Source organism: Castanea sativa, chromosome 3 (genome assembly GCF_040712315.1).
Source record: "Castanea sativa cultivar Marrone di Chiusa Pesio chromosome 3, ASM4071231v1".
Lineage (NCBI taxonomy): Eukaryota > Viridiplantae > Streptophyta > Magnoliopsida > Fagales > Fagaceae > Castanea > Castanea sativa.
In genome coordinates, this window is record NC_134015.1 from 41542308 (window position 1) to 41567453 (window position 25146).

Sequence of the window (25146 nt, forward strand, 5' to 3'; positions counted from 1 at the left end):
GTGGTTCAGTAAAATACCCCCAAACTCGGTGGGATCATTTGAAGAGTTGAGTAAGTTGTTTGTCAATAATTTCATTGGAGGACAGTGCCACAAGCGTTCCTCTTCTAATTTGCTGACTATAGAGTAAGGGAAAAACGAGAGTTTGCGGTCCTTTATTACCCGATTTAATAGGGAAGCCTTAACGGTGGACGAAATGGATGACAAGTTATTGTTGGACGCTTTCCACAATGGGGTCAATTCTGACTTGTTCATCCATAAGCTCTACGAGTAGGAACCACGGACTATGGCTGAGCTCGTTCATTCGGCCCAGAATTTCATGAATGCAGAGGACGCTATCATAGCCAAGAAAAGAAAAAGGGCAGAACGCTCAGAAGCGGGCCACCAGCGCTATTCAGATCAGGGACCTCATCCAAAGAAGGCTCGGGTAGACGAGAGGAAAGACAAGGATGGTAAAAAAGCAAGTTCCTCAGCGAGGAATCAGCAATACACGCCCCTGACTATGCCACTAGAGCAGGTTCTTATGCAGATCAAGGATGATTCGTCCTTGAAGTGGCCGGATAAGATGAAAGGAGATCCTAACAAGCACAATAGGAGCAAGTACTGCCGCTTTCATAGAGACCACGGGCATGACACAGACGAGTGCTTTGATCTGAAACAGCAGATAGAGAATCTCATTAGACAAGGAAAGCTAAGGAACTTCCTTGGACGAGACCAAAGAGATGAGAAACTTAAAGCTAAGGTGGAAGAGTCATCACGACCCCCACTAGGAGAAATAAGGGTAATTATAGGAGGAAACTCGACAGCACAGTCATCCAAGCAGAGAAAGGCATACCTGAAGGTGGTGCAGAACATCCAGTTGTCTGGACGACCTCCTAAGACGAGGGAAGTAGACGAGCAGGCCGTTACGTTCACGGACGAGGAAGCAGGACGACTTCACCACCTACACGATGACGCGATAGTCATCACCCTACTCATTGCTGACTACATGTCCAGGAGGGTGTTGATAGACAATGGCAGTTCTGCGGACATTCTTTACTACCCCGCCTTCTAGCAAATGAGGATAGGACGAGATCAGCTTCGACCTGTGAATTCTTCATTGGTGGGATTCAGAAAAATGAAGGTGCAACCAGTAGACACCATCACATTACCAGTGGTCGTTGGAATATATCCACAGCAAATAACCAAGGAGGTAAATTTTCTTGTTGTTGATTATGCATCGTCATATAATGCAATTATTGGAAGACCAACTTTAAATAGCTGGAAGGCGGTAACCTCTATCTACCACTTGTCCATCAAATTCCCGACCGAGCACAGAGTGGGCCAAGTACAAGGAGATCAATTGGCCGCCAGAGAGTGCTACTTAGCCATGCTAGCGATGGACGAGCACCTGCAGGCAATGAGTATAGACGAGAGAAGGATCGCAGCGGAACCCACTGAGGTGTTAGAGGACGTCCCTTTGGACGAGGACCAGCCTGAGAAGTTCACTAGAATTGGGGCGAGCAGGAAGAGGAGGCAAAGCATGCTTCGGTCCAGTTTTTAAAGAAAAGCCTCGATGTCTTTGCATGGATTCATGAAAACATGCCTGGCATTGATCCAAGTGTTATTACTCATAGCCCGAACGTGTGTCCCTACTCAAAACCAGTGCGTCAAAAGAAAAGGGTTTTCGCCCCTGAGCGAGACAATGCCATCAAGGAAAAAGTCCAGAAGTTGGTTGCCGCGAAGTTCATCCGAGAAGTTTATTATCCAGATTGGCTGGCGAACGTGGTCATGGTGAAGAAAGCTAATTGCAAGTGGCGAATGTGCGTGGACTTTACCGACTTAAACAAAGCTTGCCCCAAGGATAGTTACCCGTTGCCACGCATTGACCAGCTGGTGGACACGACGGCAGGTCATAGGGTGTTGAGCTTTATGGATGCCTTTTCAGGCTACAACCAGAATAAAATGGACGAAGCGGATCAAGAAAAAACCTCATTTATTACAAGCCAAGGGTTGTACTGCTACAAAGTGATGCCTTTTGGTTTGAAGAACGCAGGGGCGACTTACCAAAGACTGGTTAACCACATGTTTCGTCCCCAAATCGGGCAAAATGTGGAGGTTTATGTAGATGATATGCTGGTGAAAAGCCTGGACGAGGACAATCATTTGGACGATCTTCAGGAGACTTTCGATACACTTCAGCGATATAACATGAAATTAAATCCAAGCAAGTGTGCTTTTGGAGTTTCGTCGGGGAAGTTTTTAGGGTTCATGGTTTCACACAGAGGAATCGAGGCAAATCCGGACAAAATCTAGGTGATACTAAATATGGAACCATCGAAAAATATCAAGGAAGTCCAGTCTCTTACCAGACAAGTTACCGCCCTTAACAAGTTTGTGTCGAAAGCTACCGACAAGTGTTTGTTGTTCTTTAAAGTCCTCAGGAAGGCGTTTGAGTGGACAGACGAGTGCCAAAGGGCCTTCTAAGATTTGAAGACATATCTCATGACAGCATCGTTGTTGAGTCCGTCTGTACCTGGAGAAGAGCTGTATTTGTACTTGGCAGTGTCCCCGCACACAGTAAGCTTGGCGTTGGTCAGAGAAGAGGGGAGAATCCAGAAACTGGTTATTACACAAGCTGTGTAATGAGAGGAGCAGAAGGATGGTACCCAATGATGGAGAAGCTAGTTTTTGCCTTGATTACGGCTTCCAGAAAGCTGAGGCATTATTTCCAAACTCATATTATCAACGTCCTAACAGATCACCCCATAAAGAAGGCAATGAACAGGTTAGAGGCCGCTAGGCGATTGATACAGTGGGCTGTGGAACTTAGCGAGTTTGACATCAGATACCTTCCAAGGAATGCGATAAAGGCGCAGGCATTAGCAGATTTCATCGCAGAGTTCACCCCCAGCCAGGATGAGCTGGACAAGGACGAAGGAGTTAAAAAGTGGGTTATTAATGTAGACGGATCGTCCACACCATATGCAGGAGGGATTGGAGTCATACTAGTGTCCCAAGAGGGTGACAAACTAGAGTACACGGCCCGTCTACAGTATCAAACCACCAACAACGAGGCTGAGTACGAAGCTCTACTTAAAGGATTGGAATTGGCTAAGTCCTTAGGGGTGGAATTGATAATAATCAAAGGAGATTCTCAGCTAGTCATCAACCAAGTAAATGGAATGTGTGATACCAAGGAGGATCGGATGAAGAAATACCTCAGCAAAGTAAAACGGCTTGCACGAAAGTTTTCAGCAGTAAGCTTTGTTCAACTCCCCAAGGAGGAAAATATGGAAGCAGATGCCTTAGCGAAAGCAACTTCGGCAGGAGGAGTTACGGACGAGTTCGACAACGTCCAATATATGCCGAGCATAGACTTTCCGGACATACAGCAGATAGGAGGGGGAGAAAATTGGATGAGTCCAATAGTAATATATCTTAAAGATGGAAGGCTTCCAGAAGACAAGGACGACGCTAGGAAGTTGAAGGTAAGGGCAGCCAAATATGTCCTCATAAACGAAGTGCTGTACAAGCGAGGTGTTTCCCAACCTTACCTAAGGTCCTTGGCTCCGGATGAGTCAAACTATGTTCTGAGGGAAATTCATGAAGAAGCGTGTGGAAATCATTCCGGAGCAAGATCACTAGTCCATAAGGTCGTCCGTGCAGGCTACTATTGGCCTACAATGCAGGCAGATGCTAAGGCCTATGTCAAGGTATGTGACCAGTGTCAGTGCTATAGTGCTATAGCAATGTCCCTAGACAACTGTCAGAGTACCAGACCCCAATGATGGCCCTATGGCCCTTTGCACAGTAGGGACTGGATATCCTAGGTCCATTCCCCATGGGAACCAGAAAAATGAAATTTTTGGTGGTAGGAATTGATTACTTTACCAAGTGGGTAGAGGTCAAACCTCTTGCAACAATCACGCAGCAAAACGTTAAAAATTTTGTATGGAAGAATATTCTATGTAGGTTCAGAGTACCCAAGGTATTAGTATCGGATAACGGACGTCAATTTGACAACACACCCTTCAGGGACTTTTGCAAACATTTTGGAATCAAGAATTACTATTCCTCACCCTTCCATCCACAGGTAAATGGACAAGCAGAAGTAACGAACCGATCCCTGCTGAAAATCATTAAGACTCGACTCGATGGGGCAAAAGGGATATGGCCAGACGAGTTACCAGGTGTTCTTTGGGCCTACAGGACGACTGTACGAACTCCAACAGGAGAAACCCCCTTTAAACTAGCCTATGGAAGTAAAGCCGTCATACCAGCGAAAGTTCATATGGCTAATCATCGAGTAATGAAGTATCAAGAGAAAAAGAATGGGGAACAACTTCGTCTTGACCTCGACTTATTGACGAGGTAAGAATGAATGCGGAGCAACGGACAGCAAGATACAAGAATCTTATGGTTAGACAGCATAATGCCATGGTGAAACCCAGACGGTTCAGTGTTGGGGACCTTGTTCTCAAAAGAGTCTCCTTGGCAACCAGGAACCCAGCTCATGGAAAATTGGGACCCAATTGGGAAGGACCCTACAAGGTAATCAACTGCAAGAGGCAGGGGTCTTACTACTTGGAAGCTCTGGACGGGCAGAAGTTAGAGTATCCCTGGAACGTGGAGCACCTAAGGAGGTACTATCAGTGATAAGCAGGGACGAGGGAAGTCAATGACGACGTTACAGCTATGGTCTACGTGTTCGCTTATGTTTACTGTTGTGTTCTTATTACTACTATGGTGTGTATTGAGAATAAAAAGTGCACTAGTTCTTAAACTTTTGCACCACTTACAGACTAGCTTATGAAAGGCGAGGTTATGTATTTAAGTATTTTCTTAAGGCACTAGCTTCTAAGCATGTGCCATATTTGTGGGCAATGTTCATATAATAATATGGTTTGGATTTTCAGTGTATTTTATGCACAAATATAACTCCCATAATAATACCTACAAGGGAGGCAAAACCCTAAGACGAATGAAAATCTCTGGATGCAGGGATGTAACGTTCATAAGATTTCCTCAAGACGAGGATAAAGTTTAAAAAAAAAAAAAGGGGGCTAAGGCATAAAAGGCATACAGTGAAGCTAGTCCATGGACGAGCATCTGGCCAAGACGCTCAAACTCTAGGACGAGGAAAAAGCACTAAAAACATCTAGACAAAAGACGAATGCCAACTATCTAGCCCATGGACGAGGAAAAAGACGCATGATCATCATTGCCATTTCTGAGACGAGTTACACTTAGACATTAAAATGGTCAACAAAGACGTCCATACATAAGTAGATCATCCATAAGAAAAATTCGTGGACGACCATAAAACACTTAAGAGTGCTCACTATTTGAAATCCAATAACATCTAATGGTGAAAACAGAGCATAGATTCGTCCATACAATAAAATTCAATTACTAGATAAAAGTATATATTCATCGAAACTTAAAACAAGGGTAGACGACCAACGTCCAAAAATCCCTGCAAAGTAAGCCTTAAAAAGGCAATTGTTAATAGACTCGTCCAAAAAACGTTGAACAAAATAATTGTATTCAAATACATTTGAAAAAGGTCCTAAAAACAGTGGACCAAAGCAAAGAAATAAAACAAACACTTTGAACAAATAGTTAAAATATTTTCAGGCAACGAGGGCATCGGCATTGGGGTCGTCCTGGGCAAGCTTAGTCGAGGCGTCGTCTTCAATGTTGATATCTTCAGAACTCGTCTGAAGATAAGAACTAGCAGCACCCCCTAATTGAAGAACGATAGAGCTGAAATCAACCTCAAGAAATTTCTCCTTTGCCTCCATGCGAAAATCTTCGAATCCGGCTGCGTAGTTGGCGTCCAGCAGGTCGGTTAATTGCTTTGAGGCCCTAAATTCCTCTACGGCATCTTCCTTGGCCTTCTCAAGAGAATTGCTCAACTCGTCGGTCTTCTTCTGAAAGTGATCAAGACGAGTGTCTTTCTCTACTATGTTGGCTCTCAGCTCTTCAACGAGGTTCAGCAAACCCTTGGTTTCCTCCTTAGCCTTGGCTGCTGTTTCAGCCCAGCCTTTATAGTCATCCCTGACTTCCTGTATCCTCCTCTCCAATAAAAGACTCGTCTTATCCAGCTCAGTAGCCTGTCTGGACGCGGCTATGAACTTCGACATTGCCTACACTAGTGATTATGAATTTTCGTATAAAGCAAAGGAAAGAAGCGTATGACGAGGAAGATATGAACGAAAAGAAAAAGAACGAGGAGAAGTTTGTAGTAATTACCTTGAAAAGGTCGTGGACACCTGAGTGTTCAAACTCTCTCAAGGACATGTTATAGCACGCAGCCACGTCCTCGCCAGAAACTGCCTTCTCAAACCTCTCCCAGGCCAAGTCCTCATTCTCGAGGAGGTTTGAAGCAACTTCCAAATGAGGCTGGGATGAGGTAGGAGCACTAGTTTTGGATGGAGGAGTATGAGTGGGCTCAGACGACTCCACGTCCAGGATCTAGATGGACGGCGACTGAGATGGAGGAGGAACTGGGACAATAGGAGTGACGACCCCAGACTTGGACGACCACCTATGCTTCGCTCTCTCCTCCTTCAGACGGCTGGGGAGATTCTCAAGATTAATAGCCTTCGACAGGCTTCTCTTATCACCTACCGCAGGACGAGCCCGAGCTTCAACGTCTTGCCTGCTGGCCTGGTCCACTACTCCCTTGCCCTTGTTCTCTTTCATAGTAGCCATTCCTGGAAAAAAAAAATCATCAATATATATGTATATATAATAATATGATAATGGCGGTGGCAAGACGAACGAAATAACGAAATCTCAGGGCAAAAAACTTATGTCGACGGATTGTAATTTCGTGAGTTAGGGCTTCTAGAGAGGGCTCAGGGCCAAGTCCCCAAGTAGCGAGGTGTTAAAGGGTAACCAAAGAATGGAAGTCCCTCTCTGGGTGAAGACGAGCTTTTTGAACACATCCCAAATAAAACTTGTTCAAAGACGGCTTTCTAACACCTGCAGTAAGGACGAGGAGATTAGTTAGTATAGAACGACGTGTGATAAAGGTAATACTATGATAGTGATAAGCATACTTTCAGGACGAAGGTTCCCTAACTCTCCTGTATATAGGGCAAATGGATCCCTGCCCACCTCAACAGGGCATCCTGCCCAAAAACCAGAGACAAAGAAAAACTCCGTCTTCCAATTCCTATCTGATGTGACCAATGATTTTATTATCCTACAGTCTCTTCTCCTGGCTGTAAATTAATAAAAGCCACGGGATTGGCTAATTTCAGAGGGTTTGTAGCAGAAAAGGAATTCGTCCACGGTAAGGGGACAATCCCCTTCAAAAACCTCTCTCCACAAAATTTGCATAGAAACGATGAGTCTCCATGTATTGGGATTGAACTGACACAACCCTAAACCTAATCTAGTGAGCAACTCCCTAGCAAATGCATTGGGAGGCAACCTAAGACCTCCTAGGAGATAGGCCTCGTAAATTCCTATGCCAAAATGAGGTTGACAACACCACTCATCACGGACGGCCAACCTAGGATATAACTCGTCTGGAATCTGATACCAGCTCCTAAGAGATGCTAATTTTTTCTCATCTGTCTTAGCAGGAACCCCCACAGCACAGCTATAAATGGTCTCAACCTCGTCCTTCGGAGTGGACGAGGGTGCACTGGAGGGACCAACCCCAGACCCAGACGCCACTCTCGTCCTAAATTCCTCTTGAAAGACTTCTAAGGGAACCCCGGGAACCCCAGAAACGTACTCATCTGTGGTGTTACCCCCACTACTACTACTATTACTACTAGAGCCACTGTACCTAGTTGAGTTGTGGTATTCGTCTATCTCTTTATTAACATTATTACTAGACGAAGAAAAAACTTCAGACATTGTGGAAATTTAAGGGAAACCTAAAGACGAGTGTAAAGAACATACCTGGCTCTAGACGAAGGGAAACTAGGGACGCTGGAATACTTCTAGACGAGGCGATGGACGAGGAACGTCAAACAAGAAAATTTGGAAAATGCAAAGGGTATGGGAGGAAATCTACTATTTATAGGCGTTGAAAAATGGAACCTGGAATGACGTGCTCAATCAGGAAGAACCACGTGGCAACTTCCTCGAAAACACAAATCGACGCGACGGTTAACCAACATAGTAATGACGCGTGGCACAATTCGAAACCAATGGAACTCAACCATCAAGATCGTGACACATGGGGTGACTCATGATCATGAACAAGGAAACATGTGTCCAAAGACCAAGAGCTCTGGACGACCTTTGGACGAGGGGGCAACTGATAGGGTACGATAGAGTGCCAACCCCGACGTCGTCCATATAGGTCGTCCGCGATTTAGCCAGTGAAGCAAGAACCCCAGAAACCTTACCTATAACTACCTCGTCCATGAAGGAAGAAGCTTAGACGAGGTTCGCATGACCAGGGAACGAGTCGCCTCGTCCTAAGAGAGTTGCGAAGCTCGTCCTGAACAAAATTCGTCCATAGGAGGAACGACCCTTATTTCTAAGCTAAGTACGCTCAACAAGAAGATCCTAGGACGAGGCTGTCACACTTAGGAAAATTTCCAAGTGTAATGTTACAACTCCTTATTACACGTATAACTTCCAGTAACCGTTGTGTGAGAAGTATATAACTCCTAAGCGATTATGGAAGTTATCTTTAAATCCTTACACCTCCTTGAATCCAGGGGAGGTTGCAAGTGTGATAACTGTCTATTAGAACACTATATAAACGTTCATTCAAACCAAACGAAGATACGCTTTATATTTCCCAAAAAGTTGGAACTCCGAAAATATAGAGAGAAAAACTAACTTTGCCATCAGAGGATTCTTGGCCGGCAACCCCGGTCACCTTTGATCACTTTGCTTTCTTTTCCAGGCCATCGAAAGAGCAAGTAGTCCTTTCAAGTCCGGAGCATCCAGCCTACTGATTTTCTTTGCATTATCAATAATAATAATAATAATAATAACTACCTAATTTATAAAATATTTAAATTTTATGTTTCTATAATTTAAAATTATGTATAAAATATGGGTTTAGTCATCGAATAGTAAATAACATCAAAATAATATGAAATTTTGTATACTTTTTAAAAAATATATAAAAGTATAACATAATTCATTGACAAGATTTTCAAAGTATTAATTCAAAAAAATTATTAAATAATGTAATATTACTTGTTAAAATTAAACGTTGCATAACATGAGTTGACATTATATATATATATATATAGGACGGAACGGTGTCCAAAGTTAGATATTTTGTCACTCGAATGTAATTTTGGAGTGGGGAAAAAACAAAGCAAAAACAAAAACAAAACCAAAAAACGATATAAATGTTCCACTATTGTACAACTTTGTCAAATTTGGTCCATTCCAATTAATGTCCTGGACTAGTGGGCCTGTTCTTGTTTCATACGGAGTCATGACAAGAACAATCCCATTCTAGTTTATCACAGATTCACAAATCACATAATTGTGTGGACCCGTTATGTTAGCACCATGCAATAGCCCAATATCATTTCAATGTAAGCATCCCTCTCTTATTTGCACGAAATCCTATATTAGAGATAAGTTCAATGATAATAATTCGGATTGTGAAAAATAACTGACATTGGCTTGGGTCCAATGCTCTTATGCACCAGAGCATTGGATCAAACCTTCCCTTCACATAGAGCTTTTTCAAAGACTTTGAGATACTTCATGGGACTTTATAATTAAGACTACACAATAATCAACCATTTATAAACAAGAGGTCAATTCAAGAAAAGTTTATTTCTGTTAGAAAACGAGGCAATTTTAAGCTCAAGTTTAGACACAATCACCTAACTATTAAACAAATTAAGCTCAAACATAAAATAATGTTGTAAGGTCACAATTCGTACCTAGGCCCAACAAGAAGAAGGGTATAGGCTCAAAAAGCCCAATACAAAAAATTTATAGATCAGAAATCTTGTTTCTAATGAGCTTAAACAATAATAACAATGGCCCAAGATTACAAAACAACAAGGATGAATGAGTTTATATGATGAAACTTATCCTCAAACTCAAGCCGAGGACCAGATGCTTATCTTTCTCCTCTTTTAAAGATTAATTACAAATATCCAGTCTAAAGTGTTTTCTCTTTCTATCTCTCGATCCCCTTTTCTTCGGGACCTCCCTCCTTCTTATACCTCCTCCCATTCATTCTTGCTCTCCACGTGTAAATCTAAGCAACTAACATGGATATTTGTCCCATCAGCACCTTCCTGAAGTCTTTAGGTAATAGTTGTAAGGCTGAAAATCATTGTTCAGATATCATTTTCTCATTAATGAAACCAGAGACTTAGGTATAAAGCATTCAAAGCGGTGGTAGCAGCTTTCTCTAAGATATTTCTCATCCGTTCTTCCTCTTTGTGCCCGTGTAAAACATATCTTTATCCATAAGACCTTTTAAAATATCATTCTAGTCAACATGGCGTACCATCTAACCTTCACTTCACTTAGCCAAGGAGATACCCCTCCTCGAACTACTTCCACTAACCTCTTTCGCAACAGTTTGCTCATGGGCCTTTAAGTTTGATATCCTTATTACCATCAATCCGTCCTCGAACAAGTAAGCATCCTCGGACACAGCTCATGGCCCAAAAACGCATCTTAGGCCTTTTATCCCCACAAATGTGTTCATAAAAATGTTTATGAGCATGAGACTTGATTTAAGAATATTTATAAATATACACTCTTGTATACGAAGAGAGGCCAAATCCAAAGAGAGTAAAAATAAACAAATAAATAAGTTGCGGTTTACAAGGTTGTAAATGAACCAAGCCGTCCATAAATAGCTCGGGCTCGGTTCGATAAAAAAACTTGTTCACATTTGTTTATTTATAAAATAAGCCAAACTTAAGTTTTAATTGACTTGTTTAATAAATGAGCCAAGCTCAAGAGAGATAAAAATAAATAAATAAATAAAAATAAAAATTGTTCATGAACAAACTCGTCTATGTAGGGCTCGATATAAGAACAACATGAGTTTAGGCAGGTTTATGGGATTGGTAATAAGATTAATATGAGCTTGAACAATTAACTAATCAGTATTGTATTAAGCCTTTAATTAATTGGATGTTGGAGGAGCACTCATCCAAACCAAATGAGCTTGATAATCTACTTAATATGAGCTTTATAATGAACTTGTATTAGAACTCGATCCCGAGAGCTTAATATTTAGCTTGAGTTTAAGCTTGATAATATCCTTAATATGAGAGCTTTATAATGAACTTGTATTGGAACCTGATGTTGAGGGCTTAATATTTAGCTTGAGTTTGAGCTTGATATTGGGCTTGAGCTTGATATTGGGCTTGAGCTTGAGCTTAAGCTTGGCTTGATTAATAAATCAAGCTAAGATGAGCTTAAACTTTTGGACTTTCTGACAAGTTCAAGCTCAAATACTGTTTGCAAGCTTGGTTCAAGCTCAAACCAAACTTGAACATTTTACATTCGTTGACAAACCAAGCTTGAACATTTAATACTCAACAAAATTCAGCATATTTACAACCCTCGTAGGTTGATCAAGTCAAGTCTATTGTTGAGACTTGCTCATGTATTGGAAGAAGAGTAAAGCTACATACACAGAAAAACGTGACAACATTTTTACAATAGATGAGTTGGTAAGCTTGTACTAGTTTTTTTCTAGGCTCATTACTAACTTCATTTTTTTACTTACCACTAACAATCTGTCATATTAACATGTGTCGAATTTTTTGTGTCTATAGACTTTCTCAATAATATATATATATATAACAATGATATAAGCCCTATTAATTTTGTAAAATATAGTAGACAAAGGATTAAACAGAAGTATAACATGCCCTTTAACACAAACTCAAAACTATGATCACAATCACATATGTAACTCAAAATCGAACAGGTTTTGACTTTTGATGCTCCTCCTTGCAAATTGTAATGCTTTCTACAAGATTTGTTTATGTATTGCGATTTAAAATGGGATATATTTTTTAGAAAAATTGTGAATTTGTTTGTTTTCTTTTTGTTGTTTTTTTTTAGGGAATATTTGCTTTTTAAATGATTATGGTCTGGTTTTGGGGGTGTTTACAAAATTGCACCTAGTTCTTAAGAAAATGGAAGAATTGATCAAACTAACCGCATCAAACAGGTATGGTAATGGTATTATGGTACACCGCAACTTTTGTAGATTGGTTCCCACTTCCCACCCCTTCACAACTGAGGTGCAATCAAGCATGAGCTGACAACACCCTGTAGGTGCAAAGTAAACCAACCCCCCCCCCAAAAAAAAAAACTCAAGACCGTCTGCACCGCACCTTGTACAATTCTTAAGTCTTAACTCACCAAATGATAGAGTGATATTTCATAAAACGGTTTCATGAGTTGACTATGACCATTAGTTACAAGACTTGGAAATCTCTCGAATGGCTTCGAATCCAAACTTCGATGCAAGCTCCAAAGTCCGTAAAGTTCTCCATCCCATGAGACTTCATTTGAAAAAAAAATTATGCAAACCAACAAACCATTTAATTTACCCTTTTTTTTTTTTTTTTTGAATTTTTTCATTACCACTTCCACTTGTCAAGCTACTATACACTTGTTACAGAATAATTCTTAAGTACCTTCGAAGTATAGAGAATTGTGCTCTCTCCTCTCATATTCATAATGAGGTCCGCTAATTAAGTTCATAGTAAAGTCCACCATAAATATGACAGAAAAGAGCATTATTTCACTGTTTTCATAAACTACTTAAAAATTTTCGCACAAAGCATCAGCATCTGAATCTCTTTCATATGCCACGTCTTCTTAAACTAATTCAACCCAAGCTTGTCTTTTGCTAAGTCACATCTAATTCCTGTCATCTTCGGTAAGTCAAACCATCCAATGATCCAATCAATCCATTCTCATCCCTCGCCATAATTAAACCCTAATCTTTCTTTATTAGTAAATACCATAATTTTCTAACCAACGATGCTGAGTTGCAGCAGGGCGAGGGTGACTGCTTAATATAGTTTGAGATCTAAAATAATAATTATAAATGAGTTTTTATATATTTAAATATCACTTTAAAATATGATTTTTCTATTTTTTTTTATTTTCCTCTTTAAATTTACTTTTTAATATAATTAATTCATCAAATAGTGATTGTGTTGAATTTCTATGGAAGATACTACTACGGCAAACTTATATTTGACCATGAATGTAATTGGTAGCATCAGCATGATGATAAATAAGTATTTAAATACTTCTTATAATTGATGATACATCAATTTATTAATTCTGTAGCAAAATTTGTAATGCCTATAAAATCATTGAATTTTTTTATTTGGACATTTTTAAAGTAGAGGAAAATATGTACAACTCACATGCTTTTGTCAAATAAAAAATCACTTATCACCCCGTATTGAGAGCCTTTCTCTAGTTAGGGGCTGTAGGGCCTAGGCTTAGGGTCATCCCTATTGAGTTGCTTCACTCAAGTGCAGATATGACGAGTCTTATGGTTATAGGCCATGTATGAATTCATTTTTGACTTTAATAGATATGTTGAGTTCGTGACCATTCAACTGCAAGTAATTTTATCGCATTTCTTCTTATTTTTGTTTAAGGCTTTTGTTAATAGGTGTTGAAATGCATATGCTAAGGACAAATCTAGTGACTCTAACTGCATTAAAAAATAGTAAAAACTAATAAATAAATAAGTATCCACTCAACTTAAAGTAGCTTTAACTTTGTTGACGATAAAAAGTTCAATCTTGAATTCTTGATCAATGTACGTCACATTCATTTGCTAGAATATAAAATTTCATCCTTGCGATACATACCTACTAGAAGATAAGAGACTTTATAGTTGAAAGGTAATTGAGCAACAGATGATTATTAGAAAGCTTAACCGCACAAATAAACTACTAGATGGTAGGATATTATTGGTTTTAATCTAAATTTATTGTTGAAGTATTCGGAACGAAGCAGAGGACGAGTGACAAGTGTCAAGTATTAAGTGTCAACATCAGTGAATCACAACTAACATGTTGTGTCCGACATGAACAATTAGCATCTTGTGTAGGTTATATTTGTTTGTTTGTTTCTCAGTTTTATATTCCCTCAAAAGCTTCAAACCGAAAAATGAATCCCAAATCCCAAGTTCCCACGTCGTAGATTCCTAGGTAAGAGGTCAAAAATAAGTATGATCACCTGCTACTACGCGAGACATACCCATGTTCTGTGCATGTCGAACGCGCAGCTTAAAAAACCTCTATTTTTTTTTTTTCCGTTGTTCATTTGTAAAAACTTATGTTTTACATTTTGATTGATTGGTATTTATTATTTGAAAACAAGTTAGAGAAATATATATATATATATATATATAAATAATAAATAAAGGGGACAAAATTGATGTACAGTGCCTTAAGTAATGTTCTTCTTTAAGTTCTATTTTTTTAAATTCTGTCATGTGACGACTTAATTAAAAAAATATTTTTTCATCTTATAAGAAAAAAAGCCACATAGCAGAATTTTAAAATCGGAATTTAAGGATCAACATTTAAGTACACATCTAACTCTTACCTATAAAAAAAAAAAAAAAAAAAAGAAGTCTTACAAAATTATTTATACTATTATTAGCCTCATCACATGTGCTTTGCATGTGTGACGAGACTTTTTTTTTTTTATCTAGTGTCACAATTTTTCATTCATCTCAATTTTTAGATTATGACACAACTCAAAAATTAAATAAAAGAAATTGGGGAGTCATGATAAACTAAAAATTAAAATAAAAAAAAAAAAAGTTGAAACATGGTCTTGAAGGAAATATACAAATTGGACTGAGATTTTTTTTTTTTAATTTTGGATAAGTTTTGTTTTGAAAACATGGATTAGTAGGAGTGTCCTATTTTATAAGCATTTTAAATGGAGTTGGAGATATATTTTTTATCAGATTGTCCCCAAGTTTTACCCTTATTAAACGTAGGGTATAGGGGTATTTCTGAACCACATAAAAGTCTAATCCAAGTAGGGGAATCCTGTTATAGATAGTATAGATTTAAGGAGTTTCCAAACCATTTAAGCCATGAACTCTAATTTGTGGACTCTATTTAAGCCATGGAGGCATGGACTCATAGACATGGAGTCTAAATAAAACTCCTAAAATTTAGATAAATTGAAAAAAAAAAAAACAATTTTTTTTCACTCTGTTTCTCCATATCCCATAAAATTAGGCACCACCTCTCCTTACACTTTCTAAATTTTTTATTTTTTTATATTTATAGATTATATCAACTTGGGTTTATTTTTGATAGAGCTGAACACATACAAAAAAGAAAAAGGTGAAAGAGAAACAAAAAAAGGAGAGATACGTTTTTTTTATATATAATTGACGTGTAATATAAGAACTTGGGGTTTTTTTGGCTAGAAAATTGATATGAACATTATTTCAATTATAAAAATAAATAAAAAAAACTGCTCAAAGGCTTTTATATATAATTAATTTGCTAAATAAAAAGCAAAGCTTAGTATACCTTATGTTGAATGGCCAAGTCAGACTTCTTAATTAAAGAGGGCCAATCAATAAAGTGTGTATATATATATATATATATATATAGAAAAAATTATAAGAGGGAAGGGAAAATTTTTAAAAGCTAGGGGACTATGGCTCTCCGCCCACTCCCTCCATTAGTGTTTACATTTCTCAATTAAATCCAACTATGTAACTCATTGATTAATACAACCGCATGGTTGAATCTAAGTATCTTTTAAAAATTATTTATATATATACACACATAAATCAACTTAATGAAAGGCAAAATTTAGTGTACCTTACATTCAAAGGCGATGTTTACAGTTTTTATTCAAGGAGGCCAATCAATAAATTATATTTATATATATATATATATAGAGAGAGAGAGAGAGAGAGAGAGAGAGAGAGAGAGAGGATGAAATTTTTTTAAAGCCAAAGGGCTAGGCCCCCCCCCACTCCGGACTCCTCCTTCCACTAGTGCTTACGGTTCTTAATAATTAAATTCAACTATGTACCTACTTGACCAATTTAACAACGTAGTTAAATATAACTATCATTTAAGACAAATTCGTTATGCAAGAATTTAGGATGGGAATTGTTATATTTTGAGAATTCATGAAAATTTGATAGTTCATTGACAAAAATTTTGAGAATTACAATTTCTATGAATAGCTCAATTCCCATAAAACGCAAGAATCCTAACTTCCACATATTAGGTAGAAAATATCAATTACTACAAATCTTGTATTTGTGAGAATTATTTATATGATATATATGTGTGCGTGTGTATGCATGTGTGTACACACATACGCATATATAAGCAATGTCCCAATTTGTTGTAAGACTATTCCATTTTTTGCCTACCTCATAGATTAATAGTGTGGTATATGAAATTTGAAACCTCTACATATACAGCACATCCTTTAAGTCCATTGAATAAACCATCTGAGTGTTCCCGAAATGATTACTAATGGAATATTTAAATTAAAATTTTCACTTTTTCTATTAAAAAAATAACTAACTTTACAGAGTTCATTCTAATACAAAAATACTTTTTTTCACTCAAATAAGATGTTGAGTAATGTCTAAGGGGATTTTTGTCTTCTAAAAATTATCTATAGTTTTCAAATTAATAATTATTTAGTTACTAAAATAATTTGTATAGGGCTATTTTAATTTTTTTAAACAAACACACACAAGGAGAGAAGAAAAGGAGTTCTAAAATTTAGATTTTTAGATATAGTATTTACTATAATATGATAGAAATTCAATTTCTATATATACCAAATGACAAAAATATTAACTCCCAATAATTTCAATATGAGTTTTTTTTTTTTTAGAAACAATTTGTGAGTTTAAATCTTCAAGAATCTACAACTCTCGTGATTTAAAATACTTAGTAACTTAATAGACCTTTGAGAAAGATAGTAATTATCTTTTTGTGCTTTTATCATCACCTAAAAAATTATATGAAAAAGAAAAACACCTAAAAAAATTTATCAAGAGTTATGTCCTAATCCATTTAAAATTATAAATAGCTTAATTTATCCTACATTACCACTCATTCAAATGAGTTAACTTTTTGAAAGTAAGGTAACCCCCCTAGAAGTAATCTCATAGAGGCACACTAAGCTTATTGGCTACGCAATTCAGGCAGTCAATGATAGAGAAAGAAAAAGATAATAAATTTATAATCATCCATGATCAAACGGCTATGATTCACCCAAAATGTTAAGTTTCAAACTATTCCAATAATTTGCTAGACACACATTATCATATTTTGTTTGCTTGATCAGAGAGATTTGCTTTACTTACTCAAGGACAGGCTAAGGGAACAAAAAGGTGACTGACAGATCAACGAGCTTGATCCTTAAATACTTTCGAATCGAGACACTACCTCCAAAAATATCAACTGGGTCTCCACCATCTCTCTCCCAAAACGACCAGTTTCAGTTTTATTTGACCAATCTCAAATAAAGCAAACTCATGGCTGATCTTCATATAAACACAGAGGAGTCTCCTACTCAGACCCCACTTCTTATTTCAATTCAAAACCATAACCACAATCACCAAGTACCACAACATGAGCAAACCGAAGAGACCCAGTTGGACCAAACACTGGAAAAGTTGGAAACTTTTCTCACTTTACTTGGTTTCAACCAGTCTACTTGGTTGAGCATAGCTGTGTCTTGGATTGCCTTCTTGCTTATCGGTGTGGTACTCCCAGTTGTGTTGTTGGAGCAATCAAAATGCTCTGGCTGTGAGTTGTATCAGATAACGAATTTCGAGCTAGACATCGTTGCCTCACAGGCTTGCCTCGCTGCTGTTTCTTTGCTCTGCCTTTCACACAATCTCCGCAAGTATGGGATCAGGAGGTTCCTCTTCGTTGACAGGTTTAATGGTAAAATGGCACAGCTTCATGACGATTATGTTAAACAGATTTGGGTGAGCATTTCTTATATACTTTGGATTATTAGTCTGTGTGTATTGCTTTTGGTTGTCTGATATGCTTTGCTATGTTGGTATTTTTTGCATTTACTTTAAGAAACAGTGAAAGTTTGTTAAGTATATGATATGGATGTTAAGTAAAACTTGTGCTTTAAATTTATGAATATGGAATCCACTTTGATTATCCATGTAGTTTTGGTATCCCATGATCAACCCCAGTTAAGATTTGGTGAATGTGTATGATTGGATGGATCTATGTGATCCTAAATTGTGTTTCATACTAATGAGTCCGAATACTAATTTAAGTTTTTCTTTTTGTCTGTTCCCAATTTTGATAAGACCGTATGAAAGGCAATGACATTTATAGTATGAACATAATGTGCTTACCAAAATCTTCAAGAGAAAAGCATAGCACATGAGCTCATCTCTAGTTATTAATTATATACCAATGTCATACCTTTTTAAGCACATTCCTTTCCTTCTCTAGTCCTCTAAATTCACTACACTGAATAAGAAATGCTTTTATCTTCTCAATCGTTGCAAGTACTTTCCAGTGCTCAAATATGTAGTAGTCATTGGATTCTAAATTATGTTGTACTAAGATTATTTGTTTGATTAATTTATTTTCATAGGGTTCTTTAAGGTTGCTCATTTTTTGGGCACTACCATGCATCATTCTGAAGACTGTACGTGAAGTCATCCGCATTTCATATGTACGCAATGAGTCGTGGTGGCTGTCAGTTGCTATTTTATTGGCTCTGATTTTATCCTGGACTTATGTGAGTATAATCTCTCTATCAGCAAGCGTATTGTTTCACTTGGTCTGTAATCTGCAAGTTATCCACTTAAATGATTATGGGAAGCTTTTGGAAAGAGAATCTGATGTCTTCGTATATATTGAGGAGCACATTCGTCTGCGGTATTATCTCTCTAAGATAAGCCATAGATTCCGAATCTATCTTCTTCTAGAGTTCTTGGTTGTCACAGCTAGCCAATTTCTGACCCTACTGCAGACCACGGGATATAGTGGAACAATTACTTTAATAAATGGTGGTGATTTTGCAGTAAGTTTTTTGCATTTTCCACACATAAAAATTTTATATGTTAACTGGCATCTGCGGTTTCTGAGTTCACATTGGATCCCTAGCATTTTCTCCCATTTTGTTGTATGCTTTCTATTAGAATTTAGCTGCTACATACATTCAAGCTTTAATTTTCATTGCATATTTTCTCTTTCAACTTTTCAGGTGTCCACTATTGTTCAGGTCGTTGGGATTATTCTTTGCTTGCATGCAGCCACAAAAATTTCCCATAGAGCTCAAGCCATTACATCACTTGCAAGTAGATGGCATGCTTTAGTGACATGCGGTTCAGCAGATTCATCCCAACATAGAGTTTCAAATAATGTTGGGAACATGGAGCCTGAAAATTTTTTGAACATAGATATAAATTACTCTGAAAGTGATTTGGAGTCATTGGATTATGTTGCAATTCCCACTAATTCTCAGTTGGCCTCTTATATGTCCTCATATCACAAGAGAGAAGCCTTTGGTATGAAATTCACATATCTTGTTTCCATATTACATCTGATTCCTGTTTCTGTAGATTTTCTTTTAATCGGTCAAAGATCAAGAAATCATACTTAAGTTAGAGTAATACATAATGCAATTTGTCATCTCATGCGCTCAGTAATAACTATTACGAAGTCAGTTCCAATAAATAACTGCTAGCAAATGTCCATTTTTTTGCTGTCAAAAATAAAATAAAATAGCTGCTAGAAAATGACCAAGCATATAAAGAAACACATTAATGAGTAAATGAATGTGGATGCAGATCACTTTCTAGAATTTACTGTCAGGTTAAGTGCACATAGGCTCCTGCCCATTGATTTCATTTTTACATCAATTTTAAATGAATATTGATTGAAGTTTTGTGTCGATATTCTGTTTTAGATATGTTGAATCATGCTCTATTTCTTGTTGATGTGCACAATAGTTCAGTACATGAAAGCATAGATTTTAGGCAGATTTTTCAGTTTGAATTAAGAGATTATTATGGTGGTTTCAATATTTATCTAGAAAATGAGGTTCCTGAAATGATAACAAAACCATATTTGATTACTTATAATCATTGATCTCTTCTTAGCTGCATGTAGAAGATTATGGCTTATCCTGACATCTTTTTCAATTGAATCACATGAAGATTTCTTCAGGTGATTTTTTTCTTTCTTGAGAGACCTTTTGAGAAAATGATCTGCTTCTTGTTATAGCTGTTTTACTCTTTTGATTGGATGCTGATTATCCAACTAGGATACACCTAAAAGTTATTCATTTGTGAGGTATTACCATTTACCATTGTTATCATTACCCATGAAATAACTTCTGTAGGTGCAGCTATCTGAACCATTCAACTCTCATCTCTAGTGCAATTTATATTTCTGACTTTCCTTATCTCCTCTAAATGCATAAATATGCTTCTTACCCATGCCATGATTCACAGAATTTCCCTTGAAGGTTTTAACTTTCAACTGGTTATGTTTTCAACAGCATGCTTTGTTTCTATAAGGAGTCCTTTCATATATCCGTTGATATTATGCCTCTCAAATGCCTAATAGTGACACTAGGGCAAGTTTGGTTCTCAATCTTTTCTTTTTTTTTGGTTAACGTTCTCAATCTTTAATTGTAACACTAAAGATTGAGAACGTTAACCCAAAAAAAAAATAGCTTCTATATATTGTAACACTCTTTAATTGTAGTACTCTGTGGTGATGCTTTCTTTTCTTGTGTATCGATTCCAAAAATTAGCTTCTATATATTGGGTATTAAACTTAACAATGAAAACATTAATACATTGAGGGCTTGTTAGCTGACTTCTTCTTCTATGCATCTTTAAGATCAAAACAAGCTTGCTATTCATGATCTTTAATGTAGTAATTGCTTTTTCAAATGTTCCTATATTATCTCAACATTGGTACACTGTTTTTCCCAATATTGGAGTATTGACCTTGTTTTAATTTGTACTATACATAGGAAACTGATTCTTAGTCCTTTCTCTGCAGTAATGTATTTGCAGACCAATCCAGGAGGGATCACAATATTTGGATGGACAGTTGATAGGGCTCTTCTCAACACAATCTTTTTTATTGAGCTCTCTTTGGTTACCTGGGTGCTTGGGAAAACCATAGTTTTCACTTCTTCGAAGTGACAATTTTCCATTAAGCTATGGTTGCTTCACAGATCTTTTTCTTCATGACATACGCACCAGGAAAACAATGTCATTTGCAGTCTGCAGACATTATTCATTCTCACTTTCAGATGATTCCTTTACCTGGTCAACCACATACAGAAAGTCGATTAAAAAAAAGTACCTCTTCCAACTTTTGTCGCTCTCTCTTCACATACATCAGACGCAGCTATTGCAATGTCCATGCCTCCATGGTACTCTATATTGCAACATGGTGCCACGCATAGTAAGTTACTACGAGCTATAAAATTAATATATGCTTTTGGGAGGGTTTTTTTTTTTTTTTGTAGGACTTATATTCCCATCTTCGATTTGATTCATGTATTATTTTTTTATTAAATTTAGTGAAGTATTTCTCTTTTATTATTATTATTATTATTATTAAGTGTCAAAAAAGTTTATCACGAATCAAATTATTATTATTTAAAAATGTTATATTCACAATATTTTTACAACAAATCATAGAAGGTAAATTGTTATTAATTCTAATTTAAATCTACTTTACATTTCCCCCTACCAATAATAACCCATCACTATTACTTAATAACTCAAAATTCTGTATAATTATTTAATAGTTAGGTGAAGAAAGATCTGAACTTGGATGTCTATTTATTTTGTGTCAAATTAATCAATTAAACTACAAAGCTCTTAACAAAAGCTTTTTTAATGTCCTTTCTCCCTTTTTCCACTACTAAAAATCTTAAAAATTTTAGACCATCAGATACTGTTAAACATTACATTATAATCTATATTTAAAAGGCACATTTGAATTTATATTCGAAAGAATAGTCATGGAACGGTTCTACAATCTCCTTGCTAGAGACAATATAATTGCGAAGTAACAAGAAGAATGGGGCAACTTGACATCAACCAAGTAACATCTTCAAAGAGGACACAACACAACGTGTTACTTAATATCAAACAGTCTTCTGGAATGTTCCTTTGGGAATATTCGTGATAAATTTAATGGCCTTGAAGAACCTAACCTAAATTTGGAGGTCCTAAATTCCATCCTTCGTACCTTCGGTCCATCGGTTTTTCAGAATATCTTGTGAATGAAGAGTGAAATAGTCCGGTTAGAAGCACAAACACTACTTCAAAAAAGAATAATTACATTAATTCAATTGATGTTCTCATTGAACGTAACCTGGTTAGTACTTGGTGTATATGATTTACAGTTTGACAAGCCTGAAGCATTTTCTAAAAAGCCAAGAGACCAAAGCGCCCATTATTCAGAGAAGGAAGGAGACTTGTTACACTCTTGCCACAAAAATTATGGATAATTCATTGAAAAGATTATTTAGAAAGACCAGCCAAATATCAAGGAAGTAGATCAAGCAAATATAGCTACATTGCCTGAACCCACCAGAGTCCAAAGTCCTGTTATCTATATTTGGTCACATTGTGACAATAACAAAAGAAGTGCGGCAGGTCACTACTAATAAAATCAAATACACAACCATGAATATTACGCATCATTGACTTACAAAGGAGCTCCCCAAGCTGTCAGGTCCTTTTCACTCTCAACATCATCTAAAATATAGATGTGTCAGCAATTCCATTGATAAATTCAATATAACATAAACTCTGAGAGGTCAAAGCTTTTTTTAACTTGGGGGTACCATGTTAGAAGCATTCTCAGCCCGAGCCCCATCCTGAATTAGTACATTACGACATTTAATTGGCCCAACAGAGAAAGCAAAGGTTAGTAACAATCACCTCAGCTAACCAATAACCATCCAGTCACCAGAACTAGATTCTTGATGTCAACAATTCAGGTCGTTACACGACTGTGGTAGCATCACCAACCAATCTGACAGGCTGATAGGAGCAACCACAACAAGACTCCACTAAATGTGAATACAAAATGAGTTGCAAAAGGTGCAAATTTTCCTGGTGAATATATAGCTTTAACCTCATTGGACACAACTATTACAATGCACATGACAAAAATATTAATTTTTCTATACTGCTTACACCTACTGAATCTCCATTATGGTTTAGCATGGAAAGTGGACACTTTCATAGTTTTCCCATCTCCAGGCAGCCCACTGTTCCAGCAGTGCCTATATTACAATCATACCACATGAGCAACTATATAAAGATATCAACTGGAAACCTATCTACAAAGTAACAAACATGATCTAAATGTCTAACATAAAAAACTGACGAAAATAAGTTACAGCCACCCACTGGCAGAACAAAAAAAATATCGAGTATCAACAACTATGCACAAGATGAGAATTGCATAGGCTTCTAACAAATAATAATATAATTTGGCAACTCCCAGTAAGATGACCAACAGCAATTCTGACAAAGCAGAAATAACTGTGCTTCAGAATTAGTATGAGTAAATCACGTGAACCCAAACGCCAAACCATAGCTCAAGTAAAGGAATTGATTCTATAATCTCCTGCTTTATGTACCAGCACCACTTGTTACACATTTGAAATTCTAAGATATACCAGGAATTTCAAAAATAAATCTATATCATTCCTAGTATTCATGCCCATGTATCAACTATTACAACACATTGATGAATTTTCAATAATTTGCACATATATGTAAAGATAATATTATACCAGGTAAAGACGTAGCATCTTTTTTCCCCATATTCAAATATACGACTAAACAGGCAAAATAAGAGAGAGAGCAACTAATTGGTGCCAACAGCTATTCATTGGGAACTTGATGAGACGGTATGCCTACACAGACTGCAGTACTGGTCCCCACATGTTATGATTCATTTATCAAAAAATAGAATTAAAATTAAAATACAAGCAAAGAAAAAGACCATGTTATGTTTTGCATTGAATTCTGAACAGAATCTCTCTCCTTGTTTTGATTTGATGTCCTTTATTCAAGTACTTGAGTCAAATGAAACTACATGAGTAGGCCATAGTTCACCACATGACCAGAATGTGAACTTCTAACAATGTGCAGTCAAAAGGCACAATTAACACCATAAACAAATTTATGATACTAGTATAAAGTAATTGTAACCAAACACATAACAAAGGTTTGTATTGTACCTCCAGCGAGCCAGAAGGGACAACTAATTGAAGTTCTATAAATCCCAGAAAACCTCCTCAACCTGCTTGCTTTGATACTGCAGTGACATTCGCAGACAAATGTCATAAAAAACTCTGGAACTAGTTAAATCTTGAATCTTCTCACATCATTAGTACAAAGAGTAACAATGGATAGGACAAAGCTAATACTCTGTTCAGTTCCATGCCTTCTTAAGGAGGTATCAATACTATTGAGCATAAAACTATGCTTAGGAGACATGAGCAGTAAATTACATTATGAAACATCATAGCAGCAACGGGAAACTGAACATTAAAGAACAAGCAATATTAAAGACACCTAATTACAAAATGATTCCCCTTATCAGAACCTTGAAACTGAACATTTATGATTTTGCTTTAGGCCTTTAAACTCTTGCATAATGAAAGTTGAGTTTCACAACATAGACTGAAGCAAAATAGGATAGCAAAGAATAGAGCTAATCATCACTCCCATGCCAGCGAAAAGGCACAAGTAGTCAGCATCAATAATTTCAAATACAAAATCACACCTAAAAGAACATAGTGACTAATGTTAAAAGAGCTGATTGCTAGCGTATACAAGCATTCTATTGATTATTTTAAAGCTCTCGAACACATACTTCATAATTTAGTTGCCTTATGCTGTTATATTAAAGAATGACCCATAATGCCCTGAACCTAAATAAATGAAAGAGCATTTAGAATTATAGGCACCTTCAACTATGCTCAGTTTGACACATCAGACGTGGCATTCAGGGAGAAAGGGGGGGGGGGGGGGGGGATTGCAGCTCTCAATTAGAAAGTTATTAGTAATTAACATATATAACTAACAAATAAAAGTTTCATATCTCCACACTTAAATAAGTGGCATCATGCCCTCTTATAATCCAAATCCTCCAATAATCA

General features: G+C 36.9%; 1 protein-coding gene across 1 annotated transcript; it reads left to right on the forward strand.

Moving 5' to 3' along the window:
- Positions 1-17318: 17318 nt before the first annotated feature.
- Positions 17319-22285, forward strand: LOC142629292 (uncharacterized). Its single transcript, XM_075803252.1, has 4 exons — positions 17319-17944; positions 18580-19011; positions 19195-19498; positions 21006-22285. Exons 1-4 carry the CDS (start codon positions 17486-17488, stop codon positions 21149-21151), a joined length of 1341 nt encoding a protein of 446 aa, XP_075659367.1. The 5' UTR covers positions 17319-17485; the 3' UTR covers positions 21152-22285.
- Positions 22286-25146: the final 2861 nt, after the last annotated feature.

Bases quoted from the DNA above. Each gene is read 5' to 3' on its own strand.
- LOC142629292 (XM_075803252.1), top strand. From the start codon at position 17,486: ATGGCTGATCTTCATATAAACACAGAGGAGTCTCCTACTCAGACCCCA. The intron at 19,012-19,194 runs GTAAGTTTTTTG...TCAACTTTTCAG, and splicing joins TAAATGGTGGTGATTTTGCA to GTGTCCACTATTGTTCAGGT. The intron at 19,499-21,005 runs GTATGAAATTCA...CTTTCTCTGCAG, and splicing joins TCACAAGAGAGAAGCCTTTG to TAATGTATTTGCAGACCAAT.